Source organism: Physeter macrocephalus, chromosome 12 (assembly GCF_002837175.3).
Source record: "Physeter macrocephalus isolate SW-GA chromosome 12, ASM283717v5, whole genome shotgun sequence".
Taxonomy (NCBI): domain Eukaryota; kingdom Metazoa; phylum Chordata; class Mammalia; order Artiodactyla; family Physeteridae; genus Physeter; species Physeter macrocephalus.
Genome location: NC_041225.1, coordinates 25,023,137 through 25,046,431, shown reverse-complemented (window position 1 = coordinate 25,046,431; position 23,295 = coordinate 25,023,137). Strand labels below are relative to the sequence as shown.

At 54.9% G+C, this 23,295-nt stretch overlaps 1 protein-coding gene and 1 long non-coding RNA gene across 2 annotated transcripts in view; both read left to right on the top strand.

The window, feature by feature from the left end:
- Positions 1-9,746, top strand: part of LOC114487333 (uncharacterized) — a 12,065-nt gene extending 2,319 nt beyond the window's left edge. The window contains exons 2-3 of the long non-coding RNA XR_003682353.2: positions 7,032-7,195; positions 8,585-9,746. This is a non-coding gene — a long non-coding RNA (uncharacterized lncRNA). The remainder of the gene's footprint in view (positions 1-7,031; positions 7,196-8,584) is intronic.
- Positions 9,747-19,166: 9,420 nt separating this feature from the next.
- SH3RF3 (SH3 domain containing ring finger 3) overlaps positions 19,167-23,295 on the top strand; it is a 215,339-nt gene continuing 211,210 nt past the window's right edge. Inside the window, exon 1 of the mRNA XM_024116606.2 lies at positions 19,167-19,688. Within this exon, the coding sequence (XP_023972374.1) occupies positions 19,167-19,688 (522 nt within the window). The remainder of the gene's footprint in view (positions 19,689-23,295) is intronic.

The following is a 23,295-nucleotide window of genomic DNA, read 5'->3' as shown; positions in this document are numbered from 1 at the left end:
TTTTGCGGTGCACGGGCCTCTCACTGTTGCGGCCTCTCCCGTTGCGGAGCACAGGCTCCGGACGTGCAGGCTCAGTGGCCATGGCTCACGGGCCCAGCCGCTCCGCGGCATGTGGGATCCTCCCAGACCGGGGCACGAACCCGTGTCCCCTGCATCGGCAGGCGGACTCTCAACCACTGCACCACCAGGGAAGCCCCTGTTTAACACTTTTTAATCAATAATTTCAGGGAAGACGTAGTCAGGGTGCCTTAGAAATTACAGAGAACACAAATCTGGGAGGGATAGTTTATGAGCTGGATACAAAGTAAAATTTCAAAACACGCGCAAGACAGGTGTCTGGGGGCTTAAATAAATAAAACGGAACCTGATAGGATTCATGTAACATCTATAACTTAGATTCAAAGATTGAGCTGAGATGCGTGGGCTCGGGGGTCCTGGTCCGTCGCGTGGATGAATGCAGAGGGCGGAGTCGACCACAGACCACGGGAGCAAAGGCGGTTCCCTCATGTCCGACTCGACACTGTCACAAAGTTGGGCGGCGTCCTGGTCGGAGCCTGTCCTCTGTCCCTAGAGCTCTGGGAAGTGTCTGGTCCCCCGGCTCCTGGTCCGACAGGCTCCTCACACACTAAGTCACCCTTTTTGGATTGAACATTCCCTTGCTTGCTGCAGACCTTTGACTATTTTCCAGAGTTCCAACAAGGTTGATCCTGAGTTTTTGCTGATTTTTTCATGTTGCTGGAGGGATGGTGTGAGCCCTCGTCCCTCCCCGGCCAGCCCACAGCGCCGTGTCCCTGCAGCCCCAGGTGTCCGGGACCGGCTGGACGTGAGTGAGCTGGTGAAGGTCAGACACTGGTGGTCCTTGACCTGGAAAGGGGAGGCCTGCTGGGGATGTGGTGGCTGTCTGAAAACCGTGGTGGTCCGACACCGAGTGGTTCCAAAGAGAAGCACAAAGAACCGCTGGGAAGTGGCAGAGAACCACACCTCGCCCTCTGGGGAGGTGTCTGAGCAGCTGCCTGACGTCTGTCGGAAAGGTTGCCCAGGGATCCTGCAGGCAGAGCAAAGGTGAGGCAGCCAAGGGTCCCCATACTGAGACGCCATCATTCTCGTCCTCCAGTCTAGGCTTCTGTCATCACTGCCTCGGATCCTTCTTTATAAAGTCCCTTCCTCTGCACCCAGCGTGGAGGCGGCTGAGTCGCTAAAACTAAATCTGATCGTGTCTCTTTCCTGCTGAAAAAATGCACGTGGTTCCTCCTGCCCACAGATCCATCCCAGCTCCTCAGGGAGGAGGCCCGGGTCCTGCGTGCCCTGCCCCTGTCCCCCTCCCCACCACCCGTGATGCCATGCTGGGAGCCTGGGCTGGGGGCTGTGGCCAGGACCCCAAGATGCACAAGGAGGTGACTTTGGGGCTGAGCCTTAAAGGAAGGAGGGTCAGCAGGTGACAAGGGGAGCCCGGCTCTTCCGTCTGGAACCCAGTGTCGACCTCAGGACCTTGGCCACGTCTGGGGACGCTGGATCATTCTACCTGGGAGTGGGTGATGCTGGCATCTGGCAGGTGAGGGCAGAGACAGGTGCGCTCGTGGAGAACGGAAGCACCACGAGGGCAGGTTGCTCCCCTGTGTGGTCACTGTTGTGTCTCCAGAGCCCAGAACAGGACTCCATACAAGAGGCGCCCCGTGAATGTTGAACGAGCAGAGTCTTGTACATACTCAGCACTTGGTAAATATTTGGTATTATTATTCTTTCTGACAGATTTGTGTAGTTTCTGAGCCTAAGGCTTTCCGAATGACCGCTGCCCGTCTCCTGGGCAGTGCGGCCGAGTGGGCAGGTGGTGGACCTGGAGCCCAGGAGCCCATCTGGGCCCACCTCAGCCTTAGGAGCTGTGTGTCTCTGGGCAATTCCCTTCACCTCTCTGGGATTTCATTTCCTCATCCACTGGGTGGAATAAAATTTGTTTTTCTTTTTATCTGTCAAACTGATGGAATGAGCAGGTACGATCATGTGTCAAAGTGCTTTCAGCATTGAATACCTTTAAATTATTTCCTTTACATGGTGCCTTCTGCAAAATAGAAAAGCTTGCTGATGTTACCACGGCCGACACCGCACAGTGGTGGGGGCCCCTTACCGCAACTCAGAGGGTTTCCTTTCTGCCCATGAGCCACCCCCCGGGCCCCCCTCCCCACAGGTGCTTGAGAGGGGGAGCTGGCGGCCCTTAAGACACATCATACAGTTCACGTATCTCACTCATCAGCTTTTGCGTTTAAAAGTCAGGCAGTACACTCAAGATAGTACTAATAAATTTTCTGTCTTGAGTGATTTTTCTCAGACAGACACCAAGGGAAAACAATCAAAGAAAAACCCAATAAAACAGATTATAAAAATACAAGATGGGGATTGTGAGTCCAGGACCTGGACCTCCAGCTGTTCCTAAGGCTGCCTGGAGCCGAGGACACCAGGCGTTTGATTTGGGCGTGCGTCTTTCAGAGAGATTGCATTTCTTCTGAACGAAACATCAAAGGACGCGGCTGAGGTGCCAGCACACAATGATCTGCCAACATGTGCCCAGGAGAGTGGCTCCCCCCTCGCCATGCTCGTGACAGCGGCCCGAGGGCTGTGATGGGACCTGCAACATCAAAGCGGGGGCAACATGCTTGTGCCAGAGCTGGGGTCACAGCCTCACCCTCTGCTCAGTGGGGATTAAACCTGAAAGAGCCTTGGAAACTTGGTGAATGTAAATAGTATCCACCTGGCAACACTGTTCACACCTTTGCTTCTGCTTCTGGGAGTCCTATTCTTTCCTTGAGTCATCGCTTCATTCATTCATCCAACAATTATTTATTAGATCCTTACTGCTGCTGAGCAGTGTTCTAAGTCCCCAGCATCTTGTGGAAAACCAGACAAGGGACTGATAAACAAGTGAGTAAACAGTGTAACTTCAGAATGTCATAGTGTTAATATTGTTAAATGTCCATACTGCCTAAAGCAATCTACAGATTCAACGCAATCCCTATCAAAATTCCAATGGCGTATTTCACAGAAATAGACCAAGCAACCCTAAAATTTGTATGGAATCACAAAAGACCCCACATAACCAAAGCAATCTTGAGAAAGAAAAACAAATCTGGAGGCATCACACGCCATGATTTCAAGCTATACTACAAAGCTATTGTAATCAAACCCATATGGTATTGCAATAAAAACAGACACATAGATTAATGGAACAGAATAGAGATCCTGGAAATAAACCCATACATATATGGTCACTTAATCTATTACAAAGGAGGCAAGAATATACCATGGGGAAAGGACAGCCTCATCAATAAATGGTGTTGGAAAACTAGACAGCTACATGCAAAGGAATGAAACTGGACCACTATCATACACCATACACAAAATTAACTCAAAATTAATTGAAGATTTGAACATAAGACATGAAACCATAAGACACCTAGAAGAAAACACAGGCAGTAAGCTTCTTGACATCAGTCTTGGTGATGATTTTTTGGATTTGACATCAAACGACCAGGCAACAAAAACAAAAATACACATCCACCTAAAATGCTTCTGCACAGCAAAGGAAACTACCAACAGAGTGAAAAGGCAACCTACCTAATTGGAGAAAATATATATATAAATGGGCAGAGGATCTGGACAGGCATTTTTCCAAAGAAGACATGCAGCCAACAGGCACTTGAAATGATGTTCAACATCACAGGGCCTAATCGTCAGGGAAGTGCGAATCCAAACCACAATGACGTATCACCTCACGCCTGTCAGGATAGCTGTCATCGAAAAGACAAGAAATAACAAGTGTTGGTGAGGATGTGGAGAAAAGGGAACCCTCATGTACTGTTGGTGGGAATGTAAATTAGTTCAGCCGTGGAAGAAAACAGTATGGAAGCTCCTCAGAAAATTAAAAACACAACTACTGTATGATCCAGCATTTCCACTTCTGGGTATTTATCTGAAGAAAACAAAAAAATACTAACTCAAAAAGATATTTGTACCCCCATGTTCATTGCAGCACTATTTACAATAGCCAAGATGTGGAAGCAACCTAAGTGTCCACCGAGGGATGAATGGATAAAGAAACTGGTACATATACATAAAATCGAGTGTTATTCAGCCATGAAAAGATGGAAGTCTTGCCATTTGTGACAACTTGGATGGCCCTAGAGGATGTTATGCTAAGAGAAATAAGTCAGGGCCCTGGTGCAGTAGACAGCTCAGCCTCACAGTGAAAGCACTGGCACACTCATGATTTTGAGCAATGTTGAGGTTTACCTTTTTTGTGCTGATCTTATGCTCTGGGCTGTCTTAGAACCAGTGCAAACTGATTGCAAAGCAGATCTCTGTGGACCTTCCGGGGGCAGGTTCCTGGTACAGCTCCTGGGAAGGCACTTTGCTCCCCAGGTAAGCTCCAACGGTGGCTTTTTCTGTTGCCTCTCAAAGATCCTCCTTCTCTCCCTTCTGGGGAAAAACCTACAGCGAAAGGATCACAAAGAAAAAAATGAACCGGCCAGGTGCCAGCATGTCTTTTATTTCTCGGGAGTTCTACCTTTAGGTTGATGTCAACCAAACTCATACATTAAAAACATCCAGCAATTCTCCGCTTTGGTGAGAAGGGGAAATTTGGAGACTGAAGAACTAAGATTTTCCAACGAGGAAGGCACCTGCAAGGACAAGGCTGCTCACTGCGTTTGCTGAAAGCTGCTGTGAATCTTTCAGGAAAACAAGAGGCGCGTGTTCCCGCTGTGGGCGAGGATGCCGTCAGTCCGAAAAGCCAGATGGAGCAGACTTCCGCATCCCTCAAATTCCTGATGTTTCTACAAGTTGGCCAGAGACCAAGCTGAGGCTGGCCGTGACACTGCCGTCCCTGGAGGATCCTAAAAGGCGTGCGGCCTCTCCTCTCTGCCTCCTGCACGGGGGGAGAGGCGGTGGGGTGATCCAGATTTTGTCAGAATTTTGCCAGGGAGGTTTAAGATTAGAATGAGCTGCAGGCTGTAGAGCTGTGAAGACAAACCCAAGAGGGCTTTCCTAGGGCCCGAGGACAGGAGAAGGGCCCACGGCTTGTCCTCGGAAGAGGACAGTGCGACCCAGAAGGACTCTGCTCATCTTTTGCTTGGTTTCTGCATCCAGGAGCGAGGTCTCCAAATGATGGAGGAGGAAGGGACCCGGATAAGAGGGACTCGGGGCCCAGGGCAGCAGAGACGGTGGCCGAGGGCCGGTCACCCCTCCGGGCCGTGGCAATCCCAGCCTAGCATCGGAGGGAGCGCGTGGTGGTGGCGCCTGGACCAGAGCTGGACGTCCTTGTGCTCACCTGGGGGCATAAACAGTCACCTGGGGTCTCGTTAAATGGCCAGTCAGGTAAAGACATCGAAAGAATAAGAGAATGTGCAAAGCTGAGGCAAGAAAACGTCCCAAATATTAACAAGGGAAATGGTAGGTTCAGGGAATTTCCCGATGTTTCCCACCAGACAGAAGCTCTGTCTCTTCCTCGAAACCGGGGTAGCGTCTTCCTTGCTGAGATGGTCCCGCGGGAGCACCTGAGCCTCGGGGATCTGGGCAGGGTGTGTGCTGGGGAGACGGGGCATCTGCAGCCGCGAGAACCTTGCCGGCTCAGGTGGGCCCGGTCCAGCCGACAGGAGCCGAGCCAATGTCCGGGTCCAGGGCTGAGCTGCTGTGCTTCAGGCTTCCTGCCTCCGGGGGGTCGGGGGGGGTGGCGGGAGCCAGCCGTCAGATTGATCTTATTTTTATGACGGTAAACACGCATACCGTACTATTTATTAGAAACCGCCCTTCAGCGCACAGTCCCGGGGCAGTAAGTGCCTCCCCACCGTCGTCCCCGGAGCTTGGTCGTTACCCAGCTGAAACTCTGTCCCCGTCAGGCACCGACTCCCGCCCCCCCAGCCAGCGCCCTCCCTCCGCTTCCCTCCTCGCTCGCCCGGTCTGCAGGCCCCCTGGGCACTCCTGCCCGCTGGCCTCGCGGCGGGGGGCCGCAGCTCCGCAGTCCTGATGGGGACTCAGCTGTGGGCACGCGCTCCATCGCTGGGGCAGCGGCGTGGTCTTCTCCATGGGCTCTCTCGGCTATGGGCCTGGGCGCGGCGCGTACTCCTGCCCTCCGCTAGGAGAGGGGGCCGTTTTCTGCGCCCTTGTCGCAGATGCTTTGGGGTTCCCAGCACTGATCCCCTCCACGTCCAAGCTTTGTTCTGCAGGGGCTGGGGCGTGGGCGGGGGGAGGGGGCGGGGTGGGGAATTTCTGTGGGCGCAGCACCGTCATCACAGGGGTCCCCCGAGGCCCCTTGCAGCCCTGTGACTACCCCCCCATGCGGGTGGAGGAGAGCCCGCAGGCGGGTCTGACTCCTCCACGTCCGAGGCCCGGGCAGCCCCCCAGCCTTCAGAGATGCAGTGAGAGTGTAGCCGAGTGTCCTCACCAGTGTCGGGGCGCCTACCCACCTAAGCAAGCCCGAAGTCTGCGTCTCCTGAGACCCTGGGGAGCCGGCCGCCTTCAGATCCCTGGCGGGCTCGGGAAGAGGGTGAAGCTGTCGGGTGCCGGGAGATTTCTGTTGCTGCTGCTGTAGAAGCGGGAGCTCCGCTGGTCCCGGTTCCCAGATGCACTGGGAGCAGGAGTCTGTCCTTCTCACACGGACTTTTCCCCCTTTTGGGTTTGCATTCCCGCGTTTCTGTCCTTAGTCGCACTTACTTTGTGTCTCTTCCGGTTTGTCATTCTAGTATCTAGAGCGTCCTGGGCTATAACCTACTGTCTTCCTGGGATCACGCAGGGTTTCCGAGATGCCAGGTCCTTCCCTGCAGTAGCTATCAGGCAGGGCAGGTACTAACCACTTTGGTTTTCAGTTTTATTTCTTGAGTCTGAGCGTGTTTATTATATTGTATGCAGATTTTCCAGGAATTTATAAGAGGTAAATTTTAAGAAAAATTGATGATTGTACTGCAGAGCCTGAAAATCCCAGAAAATGGTGTTCGGTCTATCAAGTTTGAGCTTAGAAAGTTTACATCCTGTGCATTCTTTCTTAGGAATTCTTGAGGATGGCCTCTAACCAAATGAGGGAATAAACCAAGGGTGGCGAAGCAAAGAGGGGCCCTGCCCCGGAAGGCACTAGGAAGCCAGGCCACGGGTGACGGCAGTGGACCCAGCGTGAGATGGGGAGGCCTCCAGGGAACAGGACGGACTCAAAAGAGTGAGTTTTATTTTACAGTGTTTGAAAAAGAATTGAAGTTATAATAAAGGCAAATAATGCAAGGAAAGGGAGACAATAAGGAATTTCAGGAAAAAGAAAGAAACACAAAAAGAGCTTAAACAGAAACTTACAGTTCAAAGAAAACGTAGGAAAAGGCAAGGCTGTGGCTTCGGCTTACAAGCCCGGGGCTGGGGGCCCAGGGGGCAGGGCTGGAGTCAGTCAGTGACGTTTTCCAGCTGAGACGCATGAGGACTTGACCCTCGCTGTCATTTGGGATGGCCGCCCAGGGTTTGCCGCTGAGAAGTAGGGGTGAGGTGTGAGTGGACTCCGGGAGGGGGGAGACGGGCAGGGGCCTGAAGGGGGCGCTGGGGAGGCGGCTGCCCCCCGTCCCGAGCTCAGCCCATTTCCTGGACGGTGTCACTGGTGAAAAGGTAAAAGGCCCAACCCCACGCTGGGATATTCATCCATAGGGTTTATGTAGTTTCTGTGCGTAAGGCAATGTTAAAAGGATAAGGATGAGGGCGTGGGAACAGAGATGGTGAGCAAAGGAGGAGGGCGGAGAGATTTGTTGCTAAAACAGGGCCCAGATGCCAGGAGAAAGGACGGCTCCGCGGGGGCAGAGGCGGGTCCTGAAGACTCGGGGAGCGGGGAGGGGCGGGGTCTGGTAACCAGGTGGCAGCAGATGCAGGGTTCTGTACCCAAAAGGTGACTAACGGGGTGCCTTCAGAGACTGGGTGCCTGAGCCGCCCACCTAGGGGCCCTGCAGCCTCCACCTGGACCCTCAGGCTGACCAGGGAGAAGCCTGCTCAGCCTCTAAGCATTGCAAAGTCTACGCTGTGTGTAGAGCAGCAAAAAAATGTACTTGTACACAACGTACAAGTGTGTATATTTCTAAAAGAATCCCCCTTAAAAAAGAACAAGAAGAAACAAGAAAAACATCATACTAATAGAATACAAAGGCATCTCAGAATGTCTTAAAAAGCTAAACCCTGCCAAGTTCCCCTAAACTTTTAATCCCCAAATACTCTGATAATTTAATGAGGAGAGAAGAGCTCTTGAAAAGTGTTCTCCCTTGCCAAGCCTTGGGTTGTTAGGAATAATAATCTTTAAGATCGGGAGCTGTTACCTTAAAAGCCCCTCACCTGTCAGAATGTACCCGGTGGAGGCTGGTGGGAGGGCCAGCAGGACCGCGGGCCCCCGAGCTGCGTAGGAGCCTTAGTTGCGGGAGGCCTGGTAAGCAAGTGATGCAGGCTGCTAAGCTCTGCGAGAGATCACGTATTCCAGCAAGGTACTTGGTGAACTGCTGTGTCTGAGAAAAGGAGCCCGGGAAGGAGGCTGACGGGCCAGGGGGCCAACTGCAAAGCAATGAGGGTCCCATAAAATCCACAGGAAGGAGCAGTCGTGGTGCAGGAAACGGTCTTGGAAAGAGCCCTGCAGGGCGTCACCCGACTAAAGGGAGAAGGAGGCTGACCTTTACCGAGCACCCTGCCCGTTCCCACTGGAGGGCTGAATGGCTCGGTGCCGCCCCAAATGACAAGCTCCGTGATGGGCGCTGCAGGCGCACCATCTTCCAGGTCGTGCTCAGAGGTGAGCGGGGACGCTCATTACCCCAGCTCGCCTGTGAGGGACCAGCCCGCGTGTCAGGGCGCCGCTGAGCATGGGTCCAGGCACGCACCTGCCTTTGTCTCTGGTCTCCTCTCGTGCACCGTTACCATGAAAGGAACTCACACAGCGGCCCTGGGAATTCACAGCCACCCCCTTGGGGAGCAGCTCCCCGGTGTGTCAGCTCAGCTCCACAATTACCGCGTCTCCAGGAGAAATCGTCCCAGCGTCTTGTTTTCTCTCTGCATGACTTCTGTTCACAGCCCTGTTTTCTGGGGGCTGCAGAGGCTCATAGAGGCAGAAGGACACAGCAGCCCCTCAGGGAAGAGGGCGAAGGAAGGACGGCAGGCAGACCCACACCCCCAGGGGTCACACCAGCCCCAGCCCCTGTGCTTGACGCGGGCGGGCGCAGTGGAGCCCCGGCCTTCCCGCCTGGCGCTGCGGGCGTCTCACGGGGTGTCTCCAGCTGTGACGTCCGCGGTCCCTGGACGCATCACGTCTCTGCCACGAGGTCGTGTTCTCCTGGAGCGGTCCATGTTACCTCTGTCCTCACCTCTGCTCACAGACCACCTATAAGGCTCTGACGTCTGCATGCATTAGGCTTATAAAGCCGTGACCCAGGGGCCTGTCTCAGGAAGATGATGGAAGAAACAGCCCAGCAGCAAAAAGAAATTTCACTGTGAGTCTGTTTACAGACAGAAATAGACCCACAAAAAAAAAAAAAAAAAAAAAGAAAAGAAAAAGAAATAGACCCACAGACATAGGAAACAAACTTATGGTTACCAAAGGGGAAGTGGGGGGAAATTAGGAGTTTGGGATTAACATATACACACTACTATATATAAAATAGATAAACAACAAGGACCTACTGCATAGCACAGGGAACTCTACTCAATAGTTTGTAATAACCTATATAGGAGAAGAATCTAAAAAGAAATATGTGTGTATATATGTGTGTATATATATGTATATATATATATATATATATATAAAACTGAATCACTTTGCTGTACACCTGAAACTAACACAACATTGTAAATCAACTATACTTCAATTTAAAAAATGAATTAACTAAAAAAAAAGAACTACAACCAAAAAAAAAAGAAGTGTCACTGTGCCTTTAGTTCTGTCAACAGGGTATTTAATCCACAGCAAACACAGTGGTTCTTTAACAATCCCCTCCCCTCCCATCAGTTTATACTTAGCTGAACACATGGTTTATCACTTAAGCGAGGAGGGAGCACAGGTCACAACCCTTGTGTTGGTCGGGGCTCCACTGGGAGTGACATAGAGGGAACCAGGCACCCGTAACTGTAGGGCAAGGCTGTGGCCTGAGGTCGGCGGGGCTGGCCATCAGGAGGAAGGCTGAAGGTCACGTGAGTGAGAGCAAGGACTGTGGGGCACCTGTCTGTCACCTGCAGCCTGAGCTCAGGGCCGCCCGCAGGGGAAGCCGTGCCCTCCGCCGAGCTCTGCCTGCCCTGGCCGGGACCCAGTGCCAGGCTGCTGTGCCGTGGTTCCTCTCTCGCCGGCTTCACAGCATCGGAGAGAAAGCCTCTGCCCCAAACCTTGCACGTGTTCGTCTCGTGCCCACCTTCCCCTGGACACATGCTGGAAAAGGGACTCTGGAAGTGGAGGCCCCGTTGGCCAAGCCAACACCCAAGTCCAGAGTCTGGCAAACCCGGAGTGTGGGGGCCCTGTGGGCCCATCACAGCTCCCGGCCCTTGTCTGAGCCTGTGCCCACCTGCCTCTGGTCCTTCCCCCTCCTTCCTCTCTCCTCTGCATCACGGAGCCCAAAGAACTGGCCCCAAAAATCTTGTCTGCGAGGGTACAGAAGGCAGAGCCAGGCTTCTCTGTGGGGGAAGACGGCCAGGCTGGGGAGGGACAGGGGCAGGTCCCAGCCCTTATACTGGGGCCCTTGCCACCCTGTTCTCACCACACACTGTCACGCACGTGCAATATATGTTTATCCAGCGCCTACTCTGTGCCACAGGGGAGGGTCCTGTCTCACTGGCAGTGAGTCCTTAGCAAGTGCCCAGCGGGCAGTGTATCTGTTGGACAGATGGACAGCGGATGAATGAACGGACACAGTGGGAAACAGGGCGCTTTCTGGGGAACACGGCTGTGGGACGTTCCCTGCAGGGCATGTGCCTCACGACCCTCACACGAAACTCAGACGCAGAGAGGCCTGAGGAGGGGCCACCATGTGGGGGCTCCACCTCTGAGGATCTGATTTAATTCAGCACCTTGTGGCTTCTTAAAACGGCTTTTGTGTTTAATTCCAGGTGACCCAAGTAAGTACAGGTGAGCGATCGCTACATACAGGCAGACAGGAAACCCAGGAGCGCTGATGGGCTTCCTATGACCTGTTAGGGATTGCTTTGCAAGTTTAATTACATTGCTTCCTTCCAACTCAGCTCACGGCTGACGAATAAAAATATGTTTTCTATTTACTAGATGTGGATACTTAACCATCCCGTTATACTTCACAGGCAAAATAAGACTTCATAAATGAGGGTGCAAATTATGTTTAACTTGTATCAATAGATTAAAGATTCAGTTTGGCTAATCCTGATGCAATTAGGTGAATTTAAAAGGATGTTAAGAAAAACCTAGGGGCAGGACAGGAATAAAGATGCAGACGTAGAGAATGGACTTGAGGACACAGGGAGGGGAGGGGTAAGCTGTGACAAAGTGAGAGAGTGGCATGGACATACATACACTACCAAAGGTGAAATAGATAGCTAGTGGGAAGCAGCCGCATAGCACAGGGAGATCAACTCGGTGCTTTGTGACCACCTAGTCAGCTCGGTGCTTTTTGACCACCTAGAGGGGTGGGATAGGGAGGGTGGGAGGGAGACGCAAGAGGGAGGGGATATGGGGATATGTGTATATGTATAACTGATTCACTTTGTTATACAGCAGAAACTAACACACCATTGTAAAGCAATTCTACCCCAATAAAGATGTTTAAAAAAATAAAAAGGATGTCGAAACCATTTTCTCTTCCTGAAGACAGTAGTCTTGGAATGACTCTTAGATTTTTTCAGTGGTCTTTCTGTTCTCATCATCATAAAAAGAACTTCTGATCTTAAATTCTGCCACCCCATATATGGGGAGTTGAGTACAGGAGTCCCATAGCCCTTCTTTCCCGGCACTGTGACACTTATTCTTTAGAAAAGAGAATCTCTCTTCTCAGTGACCGAGGGTCCCAGGAGGGTCCTTTCACTAGCTCCCTTTTCTATGTCTCAGTCTCGTGTGTGACAACAGGTAGGAGGGTGGAGAGGGGTGCAGGAATCTGGTACACACGGGCACTTCTGCATAGCAGGCATAAGGTGGGTGATAAGTGTCTGTCCTCCTGGGGTGCCTGGAAGCAGGACCCACTGCTTCCTCCTGGAAGTAGCACCGGCTCCGAGTGGGTGACTCCCGGGGCAGTGGACCCAGAACGCTGGAAATTACAACAGGCCCGACTGACCCTGAACCACTGCCATGGGCAGGTGGCACCTGCCATGGCTGGAACGTGGTAGAGTCCCTGGGTGTCCACATCCTAGCCCTGCAGTCACTCGCTCGTGGCACCTAGAGATGCTCGGGTACTCGAGGGCCCCCTCCCAAGCCGTGCTCAGAGCCACGACCCACAAAAATCACTCTCGGGACTGAGAGATGCCCTTCCCACTCCTGCACTGGCAACGCTTGAAACTTACGTTTTGAGAATCATGGACTCAGAGCCATGGGCACCTTCAGGGTAACTGGCTCGTAGCGGCCAGTGCAGAGTTCCCTCCACCTGTGACCTGATGGTCAGTGCCAGATGGCCGGTCACTAGAAGGTCAGGCCTGGGACTGTCCTGGGAGGCGGCCGTCCATGCCTTCCAGCGTCAGGTGAGACCATGTACAGTTCACACGGGAGGATGGGGGCAGAGGTGACCTGTGTCACTCAGGCACCGTCCTCTGGCTGGAAGGGGCTCCCCGACCCTGAGCAGGCCGGACATCACCACGGAGGGTGTGGTCCCACATCATGACCCCCACCACCTGGGATGCCACACTGGACACGAGTCAGAAGTGGACCTTCACCGTGTCCACGCACAGACTGTGGCGTTTGTTTATTACAGAGCCACGGTTACCCTAACAAATGCACAGGCAGTGACTCCGTTACTGCTTGAACATTTTCATGCTGAGAAACTTCCTGCTTTTCGGGCGGTCCACTCTGTTTGTGAGTTAATAGACCACTGTTGCTCATCGTGACCGAAGTCTCCCCTCCCTCTACCTGCCACGTGGTGACCCAGCTCTGCTGCGTGCACGGATCCATTTTCTACACACTGATCTGTCCTTTCAAAGGTTTATGTTTACTGATAGCTGAAATGCAGCTTTGTTGTGGGAATTTAACAGCTGGGAATGATATGACACACCCATTACACCGCTGAATATTTGAATATTCAGAGGATGGGACTAGAGCAGGCTCTGACCGACCCAAAGGGAAAGCTCACCGTCAGGACAGGAAATGCAGGGCTCAGGGCTGGCTCTGACCCCGCCACGTTCACCCCGGGCCCTTCACCTTCTCCAGCAGCTCAGAGCCCGTCTCTAGAAGGAGGCTGCAAACCCACTGTATTGGGAGATGGTGTTCTCCCAGGAAAATGGATGTTTTCAATCACAAGTTCTGAACCTTCCCCCCCGCATCAAGAGCGGTCCTGCGTTTCCGCAGCTCTTCACCCCGACACGCTGCTGTACCCGCTGCTGGGTGAGTGGAGCAAAGGGCGCCTGTGCGACTTCTGAGGGGCGACACCTCCCACCACTCGCTCCCGGGGACCCGGCCACCGGGAGAGGCCACCAGCCACGGCCACCACGGGCCCCACTGCAGGCCAGGCACATGGGCTTCGCGGCCGAGCGGGGGGCCGGCGGGGGAGAGCAGCTGTCCCCACTGAGCCCAAGAGACAGATGTGTGAGCAAGATAAATGGCGCCCTGGTTTCAAGCCACTAGGTTTGCGGGTGGTTTTTCATGTGGCAGGAGACGCTGGACCGCTCGCTGTGACACCCCAGGGCAGCCTACGGCCTGGCGAGTCCACACCAGGCCCACCAGGTGGTTTCCTAGCAAATAACAAACCAGAAAAATCGGGGTTTAAAGTAATCGTAGTCCTGCGGGCAGGGTCCACATCATCCCTGGCGCCTGGGGGAGAGGAAATAGGTACCATTTAAGGGAAGTGGGAGGGCCTGAAGATAAAGCCAACGGAGGTCCGACCCAGCGGGGTCCACACGGGGCCCGCAGCCTCCGGGCTGCAGGAGGCCGGGTGTGAGGCTGGGGGTGTGCACACCCCCAGAGTGAGTGAGTCTGTGAGTCCCTCTGAGTCCCCTCCGCTGCCTTCATGGGGCTTTTCGGGGAAGCCTCATCCCAGGCCCACGGAGGCTGTGACCCGGCTTTCCAAGGAGGGTCCCCGATCCCTCTTCTGGGGCCCCATGAGCGAGCGGCGTGTCCTGTCCGCTGAGGCGCACGCAGGCTTTCAACACGCGTTTTACCCAGAAGGTCTGTGTGTTTCGCCACAGCTCAGAGTCGAAACGCTTGGCATATTCAAAATTCCAACCTTTCCTCGGAAGGAGGTGAACATTATCTTGTCTGAGAAAAGGCTCTGTTATTCTTCCTCGTGAGACTGATGATCCTTCATTAGCTCGGTATCTTTCACAAGTATTTCACGTTTTCCTAGAAAACACATCAGTATTGTTTATAATTGACAACCTCCCCTTGGACGATTTAAGATGTACTCCTACCAAAGACATGAGTCCAGATATTAAATATTATTCAATGTCAGTTGCGCTGTGATTATTCTGGACGCTTTTCTTTACATTCAATTTTCATTCATTTTGCTCATGACTATAATTTCAATAAGGGATTTTCTTTATCGGGTTAAACGTGTCCCAGTGCTTTAGCCGATAGCTGCGCAGAGCACACAGCTTCGAGCATCTTCTGAGACCCGGGGCCAAACTAAGATAAAGTGTGTTGTGTCTCCAGACTGGAGGAGAATCTATTATAATTCTTCTTTTTAAATTTCTTTATCGGGTTAAACGTGTCCCAGTGCTTTAGCCGATAGCTGCGCAGAGCACACAGCTTCGAGCATCTTCTGAGACCCGGGGCCAAACTAAGATAAAGTGTGTTGTGCCTCCAGACTGGAGGAGAATCAATTATAATTCTTCTTTTTTAAAAAAATTATTTATTTATTTATTTTTGCTGTGTTGGGTCTTCGTTCCTGTGCGAGGGCTTTCTCTAGTTGCGGCGAGCAGGGCCACTCTTCGTTGTGGTGCGCGGGCCTCTCACTGTCGCGGCCTCTCCCGCCGCGGAGCACAGGCTCCAGACGCGCAGGCTCAGTAGTTGTGGCTCACGGGCCCAGTTGCTCCACGGCACGTGGGATCTTCCCGGGCCGGGGCTCGAGCCCGTGTCCCCTGCATCGGCAGGCGGATTCTTAACCACTGCGCCACCAGGGAAGCCCCTATTGTAATTCTTTTGAAGACTGTGAACAAAAGCATACGCGATGGCAGGATTATTTTTGATACCTGAAAGCATTTGCAATATTTCTGTCACGGCGCTATGGAAACTGCAGTGGGCAACAAGGAGACGCCTCGCCCGAGTGCAAGGGTCCTTCCTGCAGAGCTGAGGCAATGCTGACTTATTTCTTTAACTGGATGGCCCGCTCCATCAGTTTGAGCAAATTCACATTCAGGTAATCCCTCAAGCCGCCACCTGATCGGACCGAGGGAAGCCCGGACACTGGTCTTGGACTCCGCTCCGCGTTGCCCGCGAATCCCCACCCCAAGGGGCAGGCTCTGTCTCCAAGGCCCCGCATCCCACAGAGGCAGTTGCCCTGGGAGGACCCAGCCTGCCGGGGTTCCGGGCTCAGCCTCTTTAATACCTGGGCAGCAGCGACGGCCGTCAGACGTTCCGGGGCCAGTCCCCGCCCGCGGGCCGCCCTCAGCCAGCGGGGCCGCCCGGAGGCCCCTCCCGGAATCACCCTCACTCTCGGGCCGCAGTCCGCAGGCTCCATCAGTTTGAGCAGCCGGGTCCCGTGTCCTCCGAACTGTCTCCTCTTTGGACAGATGCTCTCTATTCCTTCATCCTAAATTCACGGACAAGGCCTCTGGATCCTTTTCCATCATGTCATTAATGTCTAGTCCCCGGAACTGGAAACAGTCCTGCCGATGGGGCCCGACAACCCGGGGTGCAGTGAGATGATTCCTGCCCCTTCACATCCGCTCGCGCGTCCTAAGATTCCATCACCCCCCAGGCAGCCGCGCTGACACTCACGTTGGCTCCTGTGCTGTGGGCGCCTGAGTTCCCAAGGTCTCCGCATGCGAACGGCTGTTAAGCCAGGCTTCTCCATCGTGGACGGATACAGCCGGCTGACTGAACACGTGCACGTTTAACTGAGTGATAGAAGCCTGTGCTTGGAATGCTTCCACTATTCAGATCACACCCTTAGGTCCCTTTACGCTGCAGCTCACCTCCTTTGGCTGCTTCGGCCAGAAACTGCCAGCTGGGGGTCTGGGGGCCAATGGGGCCACACGCACTCTGTTTGGCTAATAGGGTGTTTTTCTGAGACCTGAACAGGGTGCTGACCGTCGAACACAGGAGAACCAAAAAGCGGTTCCCCGACTTCTCTGGAAAAGCAGAAAGATGGGGCGGGGCTGGGCCGCCACGTCCCCCCCAGGCCCTGCCACGCAGCCCTCCCGGCCCCCCTCTGGGCCCCCCTGGCCCGCAGCCCGCCTGTGCTACAGGAGTGGGTCAAGGCAGGGGTCCAAGGTGAGAAAGGTGGGATTCGGTGGCCCCGTGTTTGCCCTGTGTGGCCCTGGTTGTGTGTAACAAGGGGAGCCGAGTGCAGGGCCGTTTCCTTCCGCCCCGCACACCACGGGTCCTGGAACCCTTTCCTCTCCTTCTGGGTGACCCCTGAGTTGCTGCCAGGCTTCAGATGATGCCCCCCTGCGGCCAGCACACGTTGGTCCAGAAAGTGACCACCTGGGCCAAGCTGGGTGGCAGGGGTTTAAAACTTCCAGCCCACGACGGTGTCAGATGAGTGTCTTTTGTCAGTGGCTGAAGCCACGAACAAAATGCTTCTGGAGTTTGACCGTGTTTCCTGTCATGGGGGTTGGGAGGTAGAGGCAGCTGGTACAAGAGAGGGAAGGAGACCACCCACCCCGGGGGCCCATCTGCAGTGACCTGGCCCAGCTCTTAGCCTGGGGTCCTGATTCCCACGATCTCTTTGGCTCCTTTTAAAACCTTGCTAGAGCTGGTTTCTGCTGCTTGAAACCCAAAGCACCCAGGGCACGTCACCCTAGACAGCCCCTGTTCTCTGCTACCCCTCCCAGCTTCCCCGAGTCCTGTGTCCACGCCACCTGCTTTTGGATCAAGCATTCTGAGTCCTTTGTTATTCTGAGTGCGGGTCAAAGGGTGGAAGGAGGGCCATCTGTGGCCCCTCCGGGGAGGCCTGGCCCAAGGTCTGGGTCCCCGGGCAGCACGGGAGAGGTGCCTCCATCTCTCACTGGCAGTGCTGATGTGAATAATCGTGCACAAGCCACACTAGGAGAACCCGGAAGGTTCTAGGGGCAAGTCTCCTGCGGCCGTCAGAGGTCAGGAGCAGAGTTTCAATGAACTGGCAGCCTCACTTCATGGACCAAGGGTGTGAGTCAGTATACCCGGAACAGAGACGCTGAGATGTGCATTCAAATCACCACTAGGCGAGGATTTGGAGGCTGTTTTTTCATTAATTCCACAAATATTCATTGAACATCTACTACGTGCCAGGCATTGCCCTAGGCGCTGGGGATGTTACAGTGTGAAAATATGTGGCTTGTAGGGAGCTGGTATCATAGTGGACTGTGATCTTTTTCACGCATTCGGTTCTGGAGACACAAACGTTAACAAAATCCAGCCACGGTGATTTCATAACTATAAGCCTCACCTTCCTCACATGCAAAATGAGGTTAAAATAATTACCCGACAGGGCTGTTTAGGGGATTAAATAAAAAGATGCACGTTCGTGGCATTGAAGCCTCAACAAGTATTACTTTCTCCCTGGAAAATCAAAGAAGCTACACTTAGCTTCATAAACCGCAAGACAGCCTGACCGACCGGGAGGAGGGCCCTCGCGCCCTTCTGCTGTAGCCCCCGCCGGGCCGTGTGCACGGTCCAGCGTCCTGCCCTGGACCAGGCTGCGCCGACCCCGGACTGGGCCCAGAGCGGCCACGAGGGGGCAGCGCTCGGCAGGGAATCTGTGCCACCGGCCGCGGCCCCGCGGCCCCCGGGCCTCCGTGCGCTCTTGCGTCGCTCTGACGCGCCCGAAGGCAGGCGCCGGGAAGGAGACCGCGTCTCCCCTCGCCTGCGCCTCCCGAGGAGGGGGTCGAGCGCGTCCCCAAGGGCGCCCTGCGCGAGGCTGGGGTCCGGCGGGCAGCGGCGCAGTCTTGGACGCGCGTCGCCGGGAGGACCCCAGCGCCCTCCCCTCCGCTTCGCCCGGCGCCCCGCGCCCACCCCGGCTCCGGAGCTGTCACTTCCGCGCGCCGCCGGGTAGGGGACCGGGCCGTCGTCGAGGAGGATGCCCGGGTGTTGGCTGCGTCCCCAAGCTCCTGGCCGGCGCTGCCCAGGGAGGCGGTCCGCATAGCGCCGCCCAAACTTTCCTTCGCGGCGGCGTCAGGCGGAAACATCCCGCTCCGAGGCTCGCGGAGAGCGAAGGGAGGCTCGGGCGCCAGAGGGGACAGGCCCGGGCCTGCGCGGGAGAGCGCCCCGGAGTTCCTGGGGGCCCTGGAGGCGCCCTAAGGGCAGGACTGGTGGCTGCGTGCGCCCAGGCGGAGGCGGCTCCAGGGCGCAGCTGCCCCTTCCCCGTGCCCCGCAGTGACCGTGACCCCCGCGCGCTCCCCGCGCACGTGCTCGCGGCCGAGGACGAGGAGGGGTCCCGCTGCGCCCGCTGGGCAGCCGCTCGCGGGCAGGCCAAGGGCGCACAGAGGCGGTGCGGGGGAGCGCGCACGCTGCGCCCCCGCCTCCACGGCATCGGACTGGCCGCTGCGAGCGCAGAGCCGCCGGGTGTTGTGCCCGCCCGGCAGCGCCTCTGGACCCCGTGCGGGGCGGACTCGCGGAGGGACAGGTGTAGCCCGCATTCGGGGGCGCCTCGCGCCGAAGAAGTGGGTGGGCTCGGCGGCCCGGAGGGGGCTCGCGGGGCTCGGGGCTCCGGTCCCTGCCACGCAGGCCGGTTGGCACCACTTGGCGCTGCCAGCCGCCGGGAAGGAAGTCGCGGCGCAGCCCGGTTCCCCAGCGGCTGTTCGGGCGCGACACTGGCGCCCACTGCCCGCGGCGGCCTCCGCAGCGGCCCCGGGACCTAGAGGTGCGCGCCGCCGCCGGCGCCGCCCCCATGCTGCTCGGAGCGCCCAGGCTGTGCGCGTCCAGGGCGGCCGCCGCTGCGCAGAGCGAGGGCGACGGCGACAGGCTGGGCGGGGACATGGACGAGTCGTCGCTCCTGGACCTGCTGGAGTGCTCCGTGTGCCTGGAGCGCCTGGACACGACGGCCAAGGTGCTGCCCTGCCAGCACACCTTCTGCCGCCGCTGCCTGGAGAGCATCGTGTGCTCGCGCCACGAGCTGCGCTGCCCCGAGTGCCGCATCCTCGTGGGCTGCGGCGTGGACGAGCTGCCCGCCAACATCCTGCTGGTGCGCCTGCTGGACGGCATCCGCCAGCGGCCCCGCGCCGGCGCCAGCCCTGGCAGCAGCCCGCCCGCGCGTCCTGGTCCGGGCCCCGGCCCCGGCTCGGGGGCGGCCTCGGCGCTCGCGGGTCCCGGGGGCAGCGCCTCTGGCTCCCCGGTTTTCCTCCCCGCGGCGACCAGCGCCAACGCCAGCCTGCGCGAGCTGGCAACCAGCAGGAGCGCGCCCCCAGCAAAGGTGGGTATGCGCTTCGCCGAGGTGTGAGTGTGTTGGCGGGGGGAGGGCGGCGAGGAAGGGCAGGGGACCGGGGGCGCTCCGCGATGGCCTTCTTTCTCGACCTGCTTCCCTCCAGGGACTCCGTGAGTGTAACCCTCCAGGTCCCACTTGGCAGCTCTTGGGCATCACGTGCCCCCTCCCGCCCCCTCCCCTGTGAACTTCCCTTTGGCACCTGCCGTCCGCCCAGCCTCTCCCCTGGAATCCCTTTGCACCTGCACTTGCTCTGTGGTGGCCTGTGCTTGTGTGTGGCAGCTCCCGCCCTCCCTGAGGCGGGCAGGGCTCCTGCCCCCGCTGCTCCCCTTCAGTGCCTCGCGGGGCTGGGCCTCTTTCCCCACCTTTTAACTTCGCTGGGCCCTCCATCTCCCCAGACACAGCCTTCTTCTCCTGGACCCCCAGACCAGCCCTCTCCACACCCTCGCCCGCCTGGACTGAAGTTAGCACCTAGTGTTTTCCCGGGTTCTGGCTGCTGGGAAGATGGTGGGCCTCCTGCCTGGTGTCTGGCCAGGGAGGACCTGGCAGAGGCGAGTGAGTGCCTGGGTTGCAAGAACGCAAAGTACAGACTCCTTTAGCAGGAGGGGAGAAGTTAACCTGGAGCCCAAGAATGTTTGGCTCAGCTCTTCTGGACTTGGCCTGTCAGGCAGCCCTGGTCCTCCCCTGGGTTCTCAGGCCCATTGTGTTCCCACTGGGTTGCTATCTGAGGGGTGTGTGTGTGCGTGGGCGTGGGCGTGCGCGTGCGTGGGCGTGCGCGTGCGCGCAGCTACGTTGTACAGCGTGGACTGCTTCTGTTTCAAAGACCTTATCTTGAGGGTTCCGGTGATTTGGTTTCAAGAGCTACTTAGAGTGTGTCATTTCACACCCTTGGCCACCTCGGCACTGTTGCTGGAGGGAGATAGCCCGTGGGATGCTGGTTTAAGTGAGAGACAAGGAACTACTCGTGTTTTGTATTTTCTTTAAATGCAGAATAGCTTGAAAAGACTGTTGATTTATTGCAAATACCATTCATTTTAGAAAGCACAACCGTATCCCTCTACTTTTGACCTTTTAAAGATCTGGTGGTGTATAAAGCATTTAACTAATCCTTCCCAAATGTGAAGTGCTGAGGTGAGGGGAAGTTCTCCATCTGCATTGCTCAGCACCGCAGTGTCTCTGAGGTTAGGAACTTAAGCCCTTGAGCGTTAAGCTTTGGAGTTAAAAAGTCAGACTTTGCCAAACTGGGCTTTTCCTATAGATGAGGGAAATGGAGAATCAGGGAGAATGCCGATTCTCCAGTCAGGAATCGTCAAGGAATATTTATAAATGGGATCTCTGCTGAAGGGGAGTTGATGTTAATTTATTTGGTTCTAATTGTGATTAAATCCAGTTACAAGTGTTCTTATTACAGATTTTCAAACTTTTCTTTCCTGCCTTGCTGTTATTATCTAAAGTATTATAATTAAAGGTCTTTATTTGCAAAATAACCAGGTTACTTCCTCCTGCTCGGAGAACTAAATGATTTTTGGAATGATGCTTTTCCAGTGGGGACGTTTTGTGAATGGTGTTTGATAGGAGGGCGGGGGGTAACAACTGGCCTTGAGGCAGCTCCTGGGCTCCGGGGCATTTGTGGAAGACGTTTGTGAAGGGGCTGAACTTACAACTTTTATTCATAACACTTAGTACCAGGGAATTAATTTTTTGTCACCCGGATTTTGGGATGATTGCTTGACTTTCTCTCTGGACACATACCTACAGCTAACAGACTATGTCCAGGGCTGTCTGAGACTAGCGGACTCTGGAACACATTTCCTTTTTTTCTTTTTTCCTGTGTTATCTCAGTGTGACCCTCCGTCCTTTCTTCCAGGCCCCACTCGCCAGGGGGACTAAGCTTGGGTCCTAGGAAGAGTCTGAATTAAATCCGATATTACATTTGATCATTTTCAGAGAGGAAAGAAAAAGTAGTGGCCCTGCGGACTGTAGTATCATCTAGCCTTTAATCTACTGGTTTTCAATAGCCATTGGGAGTGTTCGTGGGCAACCAGACGTCCTGCAGAGAGGGCTGCACCGTAAGCAGCTCTGTGAGTGTGGCGGGCAAAGCCTTCAGCTGAGCATAACTTCCAAATAGGCTCCGGTACTCGGTACTCGACTGTGCACTGGATTAAGTCCTGGGCCCGGGTGTTGCCGCGTGCTGTTTAATAGATGGGCACTCGTTATCAACGGGTACCATATATGCCTTAGTAGTAGGTGACTGTAAATATAAGACAGTCCCGTTTCCCAGTGAGATGCTGCTCCAACCTTCCTTTGGGACGCGTGGACGTTTCAGGTGGGTAGATTAGCAGATATCCGCTTAAATGTTTGTTAATTTAGTGACAGGTAGCTGCTGGGAATGTACCCACTCCGGTTCCTGAAGCACTTTCCACAGCGTTCGCTCACATCTTTCTCCAGCATTGCCTGGATCCTCCAGCCTGGTGGGCGGAGCTCTGCTTTCACCTGTGCCTCTGAGAGGAGGCATCAGGAGTCAGTTACTTGTGCCGCCCTGGAACTTTTACACCGTGTCACGATGCCCGAGGCTAGCAAATGCTTGCCGTCCTGTGCTGGCGCTCGGAGCCTCCTTAGCCCGTTGAATGCGCTGCCATCGCAATCGCTGAGTTTCTTGGACCAATCTGTTTTTTGTTCTGTTTTACGGTTTTGCAAGGTGACCCCTTAAACACCCTAACTACATTGATGGAGGTTTTCAGTGCAACTTGTCTTTCCGAGAGGGTTTTGAGGTTCTCAACTGAGTAATTCAGAGAGTACTTTTTAATGTGTCTGAATAAGGCTCTAATATATCAGACAGTTCCAATTTTTTTGTGATTATTTTGGTGGGAATCCCTTGCCTTATGTTTGGCGTACGCAGCTTTTGCTACGTACCTGCACTGGGCCGGGCACCATCGTGCGTGAGCCAGGCGGGTGTGTCCCCTGACGGAGCTGGCGTTAGGGGCCGAAGCCGCCGTGCTCTCAGGAGGTTCCCGTGGGCACGGGGCAGGTGTCGGCCAGAATTCTGTGAAGGTTGAAGGGAGGACGTTATCGCAATCCAGGAACTCTAGAAGGCTTGGGTAAGGCTCTTGCTGACGGGAAACAGTGTTAGAACCTGATTAGTTTGCCCGCAGGCACTCGGGGATGTTTAAGTTGGAAACCTGTGTATCTCTCGGCCAGTGTGACTGGGACCCAGTAATGAGAGAGTGAAGTGAATCGCACAGATGGTGTCTATTAGATACTCTATCTTATAAACACACACGTATAATAATTCACCATTTTTTGGATGCAGGATCTGGACCGTTCTTTGCGTTCTAACCTTTCAGTCACAACCTATGATTTCCTATTTGCTTCTTTCAAGTGGACTGAGAACTAAGAGACTTTCCAAAAATTCTGAGTGGAGCACCTCCCAGATTTTAAATAATCCCCCCTCAATGTGTTCTGGGTTTTGTTCCTGCTGATGTGACAGTTTTAAAGCTGTCTCTCTTTGGTGGGTCTTTCCTAAGCAGTCACCTTGGTTTTCCAAGGAGTGACTTCTTGTGCGCTTAGACTTCTTTGGTTTGCATACTATTTAATTAGA